At 54.4% G+C, this 6,042-nt stretch overlaps 1 protein-coding gene across 1 annotated transcript; it reads left to right on the top strand.

Moving 5' to 3' along the window:
- The first annotated feature begins 2,041 nt into the window (after positions 1-2,041).
- On the top strand, positions 2,042-5,789 carry LOC122446738 (cytochrome P450 26A1). The gene is made up of 7 exons (XM_043477233.1): positions 2,042-2,389; positions 2,566-2,790; positions 3,040-3,330; positions 3,419-3,577; positions 4,087-4,221; positions 4,836-4,988; positions 5,253-5,789. Exons 1-7 carry the CDS (start codon positions 2,201-2,203, stop codon positions 5,592-5,594), a joined length of 1,494 nt encoding a protein of 497 aa, XP_043333168.1. The 5' UTR covers positions 2,042-2,200; the 3' UTR covers positions 5,595-5,789.
- The last annotated feature ends 253 nt before the right edge of the window (positions 5,790-6,042 follow it).

The raw sequence follows: 6,042 nt of genomic DNA, 5'->3' as shown, positions 1-6,042 counted from the left end.
TGCTCTTCACTATCCCATTTAATCCTTTCCCCCTGTCGCCCACGCGGGGCTGGATGGCAGATAGAGTAAAAGATTTTTCCCCTTTGTGGCGATTTCCAGCGGGCAGGCCCCGCTCATCTTGTGACCCGGCGCGCGCTGAACTTGGCGAGATGGCCCTGCAGAGTTCACTCAGATGTCACGGTCCGGCCCGCAGGGGTCACAGGCGGGTCAGGCCGGAGGACTGGGACTGGGCCCCAGGTCACGCCCCCGCTGGCCTGCTTTGCTCACCGGCCGGAGGCACCGTCCAGAAAGGGGCGGGCCTGGGGTTTCTGAGAATTACCTCCAGCGCGTCTCGCCCCGGTTCCAGCCGGTGCCCCAAGTGGTCTGTCACTGTTTACAGTTGTCAGTTCATTTGAAGAAACGATTGTGGGACAGACTCTTCCCTGGAGCCTCTGAAACACCAATGTAGGGTTATGGTGAGCCGCCGATTCTCCGAAAGACATCCTGCGGCTAACCAGGCGTGGAAAGTTTCTGCGAGCGTGAGGTCCCGGCGACCCCGCACACTGCCCAACCCGCCAGGTTGGGGGACCACGGCGGGAAGGTCGCGTATTTAACTAAACAGCTTTCAGGATCAAAGTGTTTTTCATCTCCAAGGGACGCTTTCCAAGGCGTGAGGCTCGCTCCTGTGAGAGCCGGTCTTCGGTTTTAAACAAACTTATACATCATTGTTTCGTTTTCGGAGCGACTGGTGGGTTCAGCGTTGAAGCCGAGGGAGCGAGTGGCCCTGACTGGTCCGAGGCAGTTCGGACCCTGTCCCACTGGCTCGACCGGGTTGGAAACGGGGAGCGCACGTGCGCTTCCCGCAGTGTCCGAGCTCCAGGCTGTGGCTGCAGGAGCAGCCAATCGTATAGGTGGGCGATGGCCAGAAGACCCATTTCCCAGTGACGATTCTCTCAACACTCTTAATCAGCGGCCGGCAGAGGCCTGGGTTTAGGACCCAGCACTCCCTCTCCGCTGGGTGGATTTCTGCCGGGTGGGAGCTGGAGAGCCCAAGTCACCCTGGTAAGGTAGACTAGCATGCCTGGGACTGGGAAGAGTATGTGCAACCATAAGCCCCTTTTGGAAACTCACAACTACCCTGACGTGTAGACTGGTCAGGAAAGATCACCTCCACATCAAGAAGGAGGAAACGGGCTCAAGGATGTGCTGTGACTTGCCCAAGATCATTCAAGTAGAGATGGATCCGGGACTCAGAGCCCAAACTCTGAGCTTTCCATCCATCCTCCTGCATCTGAGTGTCTTTATCCTGCCAGGATTAAGGACCCTCTTCCCTTCTGCCTAGCTGGAGCTGCTAACCCCAGGGCCCTCGGAATCTTACTTTGGCCTGATTGCAGAGCGCTGTTTGCCGTTGAGCCGCAGATGAATTGCCCCTGCGGTCCCAGGCTAGGGAGTCAGTCAGGGCTTAGACTTGAGCAGGGTTGCACCAGGAGTCCTGAGGATCTGGGGGCTCTCTTGTACCTTTAAGTAGGACCTTCCAAAATTTCATGAGTGTGAGCCTCGAGGGGTTTGGGGAGCTGAGAATTAGTGGTCAGCTGGTCGTGACTCCCCGCAACTCTCACTTGGGTCCTAGCCCTGGACTCTTCTGTGGGGTCTCTGGAAGAGTCGGGAGGCCTGCGTTTTGCTCTGCGTTCTGGACCTCAGTTTCCCCACCTGCGGGACAAGGCAGCTGAAGATCCCTGAACGCACTCCCCTTTACTTCCTCTGCAGGTGAAAGGGGGCCCTGTAAAACAGAAAGCGGGTGCACGCAGCTCTGGGCTGGGACCGCCCGTCGGACCCGGCGGGAGGGATTCCGAAGAGACCGCCAAGGAGCCCGGGGCGTGGAGTTTCCGCTCGCCGGAGTCCCTGCCGCCGTCCAGGAGCCCCGCACTCTTTGAATGGGGACAGCAGGCTGCTCCTAGCCGGGCGCCCCAGGAGGCGCGCTCCGAGAGAAGCCGCCACGGCGCCGCCTCTGCCTCGGCGCGGAACAAACGGTTAAAGATTTGGGCAGCGCCTCGCGGGGGGAGGAGCCAGGGGCCCAATCCGCAATTAAAGATGAACTTTGGGTGAACTAATTTGTCTAAGGTAACGTGGGCAGCAACCTGGGCCGCCTATAAAGCGGACGCGCGGCGGGATTCAGAGCGCTGAGGGTGGCGGCAGGTGGCGCGGGAGGTCGCGGCGCGCCATGGGGCTCCCGGCACTGCTGGCCAGCGCGCTCTGCACCTTCGTGCTACCGCTGCTGCTCTTCCTGGCCGCGATCAAGCTCTGGGACTTGTACTGCGTGAGCAGCCGGGACCGCAGCTCTGCCCTCCCTTTGCCTCCCGGAACGATGGGCTTCCCCTTCTTTGGGGAAACACTGCAGATGGTGCTACAGGTAAAGGAGCTTGGGGCGGGATTGGACGATTCTCCCGAGCCCGACTCGGCTCCAGACTTCCACTGAAGCGCCCCCCGGGAGGGAGGTGACTGGGGCTAGGATCAGGACCGGAGGGAGGCTCAGCGCTCCCCGGCGCCCCCTCACGCCCGCCTCTCTCCTCCGCTTTCCTCTCGCAGCGAAGGAAGTTCCTGCAGATGAAGCGCAGGAAATACGGCTTCATCTACAAGACGCATCTGTTCGGGCGGCCCACGGTGCGGGTGATGGGAGCGGACAACGTGCGGCGCATTTTGCTCGGAGAGCACCGGCTGGTGTCGGTCCACTGGCCCGCGTCAGTGCGCACCATCCTGGGTTCTGGGTGCCTCTCTAACCTGCACGACTCCTCGCACAAGCAACGCAAGAAGGTGAGGGAGGGGTGGCGGCGCCTGGACAGGAAGTGGGACCCGATTCGAGCAAGGGGTTCGGGCAGATAGGTGCTGGGCGGGAGCCAGCTGCATGAAGCATCGGCTGGGACCCTCTCAAACCCAGTGTAACTTTCCCAGCCAGGAAGTGCTTTGGGTCTGGTGGGGTTGTAGATGTCTGGAAGGAGACCCTGGAAGGCAAGAGGGGCGGGTGGAGCCCGGCTTTAACACTCTTCCCTCCTCGGAGTTCAGGTGATTATGCAGGCCTTCAGCCGCGAGGCGCTTCAGTGCTACGTGCCAGTGATCGCCGAGGAAGTGGGCAACTACTTGGAGCAGTGGCTGAGCTGCGGCGAGCGCGGCCTCCTGGTCTATCCCCAGGTGAAGCGCCTTATGTTCCGCATCGCCATGCGCATCCTGCTGGGCTGCGAGTCCCGAGTGGCGAGCGGCGGGGAAGACGAGCAGCAGCTGGTAGAGGCCTTCGAGGAAATGACCCGCAATCTCTTCTCGTTGCCCATAGACGTGCCCTTCAGCGGACTGTACCGGGTAAGGGCGCCTTGTAGGGTTCGGAGCTAGGGCTCCGGGGTCACGGGATCCGGACTTCTGCTCACCGCGGTGCGCTCTCTGCGCTCAGGGCCTGAAGGCGCGCGACCTCATCCACGCGCGCATCGAGGAGAACATTCGCGCCAAGATCCGCAGGCTGCGGGCGGCGGAGGCGGGCGGGGGCTGCAAAGATGCCCTGCAGCTGTTGATCGAGCACTCGTGGGAGAGAGGAGAGAAGCTGGACATGCAGGTGAGCCGCAGCTTCAGGAGCGGCACGGCGAAGTTTGATCCCCTGGCTTCCCAAAAGCAGGTCCTAGGGTCTCCGAAGTGCGCGCAGAGGGGCCCGGGTTCCCAAAGTGAGAAGCCCTCCCAGACCCCAGGGACTGGACCCAGAGGTTGAGATACCGGGTCTGCAGAGCTCTGGGGAGAGGCCTTGTCGCCCATCCCTTTCAGATTTTAAAGGGAAAGTTGGAATTTGCAAGATGTGAGTAATGTTGGATGACTTTAATACAGCTAACGCTTTAAGAGTTCCAAGGAGAGTGGGAACTTACTGGACTTCCGTGCTCTAGCTGAACTAAAGGGCCTTAGCATTTTGTTTATTTTATTTTATTTTTTTAGCATTTTGTTTAAATGGATTTTCTGTCAGCCGACTTTCAGCCCTTCTCATCTTCCCTCCTGAATCCTCAGTTCTATTCTGAGTGGTTGCTCTGTAAAATTGCATGCAGACTTGTCAAAACGTTGGTCTTAATCCGCTTGTAGGCATTAAAGCAATCTTCAACAGAACTCCTCTTTGGAGGGCATGAAACCACAGCCAGTGCAGCTACCTCTCTGATCACTTACTTGGGGCTCTACCCACATGTTCTCCAGAAAGTTCGAGAGGAGCTGAAGAATAAGGTAGGGGATCTGGCGGTGGGGGTGGGGTGTTCGCATGAGTTGGGGAGGGGGTGGTGGTGGCTATTAGCTTAAAAACCTCAGCAGCTCTCTAGCCAAGTTCCCAATAGTTAAGTGTGCTGCCCACCTTCAGTATCTGGGAAGTACAGGGCCAAGGGTGGGTGAGTTGGATGATGGGAAAGAGAATTAGCTGTGTGAATAAGAAGGAGGGAATCTTGGGCTGTGATCCCACTCCGGCAGGGTTCAACCTTGTGTTTCTTCTCCACTTTTGGTGGATCCTTGGAGATTTTCAGACTTTCTTGGATCTGTGTGTTCAAGGGCATGAATGGGGAACCCCTAGGGGGTTGCGGTGGCAGCCAGCAGCCTTGGTGGGGACTGGGGGAGGGGGAGAAACTTGGCGGTTCTAACTGGTGAGCTGCATTATCTTGGAATTGTAAACAATGGTTTGGGTCCAGGGGTGGAGGCAAATGGTCACTAGCTGCTCCTTGATTCCCCCTCACGCTCTGGGATCACGAGGCTCTTTGGGTCCAGCCGCCACTTAAACCCTGTTTACGTCTGCTGGACTGATTTTATTGGAGTGCAGAATAACCCTTCACTCTGTGTGACTGTTTTGATAGGGTTTACTTTGCAAAGGCAATCAAGACAACAAGTTGGACGTGGAAATTTTGGAACAGCTTAAATACATTGGGTGTGTTATTAAAGAAACCCTTCGACTGAACCCCCCAGTTCCAGGAGGGTTTCGGGTTGCCCTTAAGACTTTTGAATTAAATGTAAGTTAAAAGTTCTCTCTCACCCGCCCCTACCTTTTGTGCAGTAGTTTTAAATCTCCCTTTGTTTCCTGTGCTTTGACTTAAATTTCTTTTGATAACATTGCCCTGCCCCTGAATGTCTGTTTTTTTCTCTCTCCACCTCTCTTTCTTCCTTTTCTTTCAACTCATAACTCCTCCAAGGATATGTGTGTTAGATTTTTTTCCTTCCCTGTTGACAGCTGAATTTGAGTTTGTCAGCCCTTTGGACATCATAATCTTTTGCAGGGATACCAGATTCCCAAAGGCTGGAATGTAATCTACAGTATCTGCGATACTCATGATGTCGCTGATATCTTCACCAACAAGGAAGAATTCAATCCTGACCGCTTTCTGCTGCCTCACCCAGAGGATGCATCCAGGTTCAGCTTCATTCCATTTGGAGGAGGCCTTAGGAGCTGTGTAGGCAAAGAGTTTGCAAAAATTCTTCTCAAAATATTTACAGTGGAGCTGGCCAGGCATTGTGACTGGCAGCTTCTAAATGGACCTCCTACAATGAAAACGAGTCCCACTGTATATCCTGTGGACGATCTGCCGGCCAGGTTCACCCGTTTTCAGGGGGAAATCTGATGGGCTGGAAAGCCCAGACCTCAGACTTATTTGAAGTGTACAGAGGCATTTTTACCTAGTGTCATGTTGATTTGATTATATTTAATTTCTAAATGTATATTATAATATTTATGTGTCTCTTCTACAGTACTACAGTCTTTAAATATTAAAATAATGAATTTGGATAGTTTCCAAATAAAATAAAATCTGAAGGTGCTCGTCTTGCATTTAATATTCCTGTGAGAAAAAACTCACCAGTGTTATATTCATATATTTAACTAGATTTCTAATGTCTACAGGCATGACTTTGTCATCTGTGCCTATCTATTTTCTGGGAAGAAGAAACCTTACCTGTTTTTTTCTCTTAATAGTTAATAGAAAATGTATATTATATGTGTGTGTGAGTTAGTCCAAAGGTAATTTAGTAAATTTTTCCATGATAGTTTATATTCTGTATTTGGAAAAGCTA

This window comes from Cervus canadensis, chromosome 8, assembly GCF_019320065.1.
Source record: "Cervus canadensis isolate Bull #8, Minnesota chromosome 8, ASM1932006v1, whole genome shotgun sequence".
Lineage (NCBI taxonomy): Eukaryota > Metazoa > Chordata > Mammalia > Artiodactyla > Cervidae > Cervus > Cervus canadensis.
This window is presented reverse-complemented; position numbering and strand designations above follow the sequence as displayed.

Coding starts and splice junctions, on each gene's coding strand:
- LOC122446738 (XM_043477233.1), top strand. CDS start 2,201: ATGGGGCTCCCGGCACTGCTGGCCAGCGCGCTCTGCACCTTCGTGCTA. Junction 2,390..2,565: donor CACTGCAGATGGTGCTACAG/GTAAAGGAGCTT, acceptor TTCCTCTCGCAG/CGAAGGAAGTTCCTGCAGAT. Junction 3,578..4,086: donor GAGAGAAGCTGGACATGCAG/GTGAGCCGCAGC, acceptor ATCCGCTTGTAG/GCATTAAAGCAATCTTCAAC.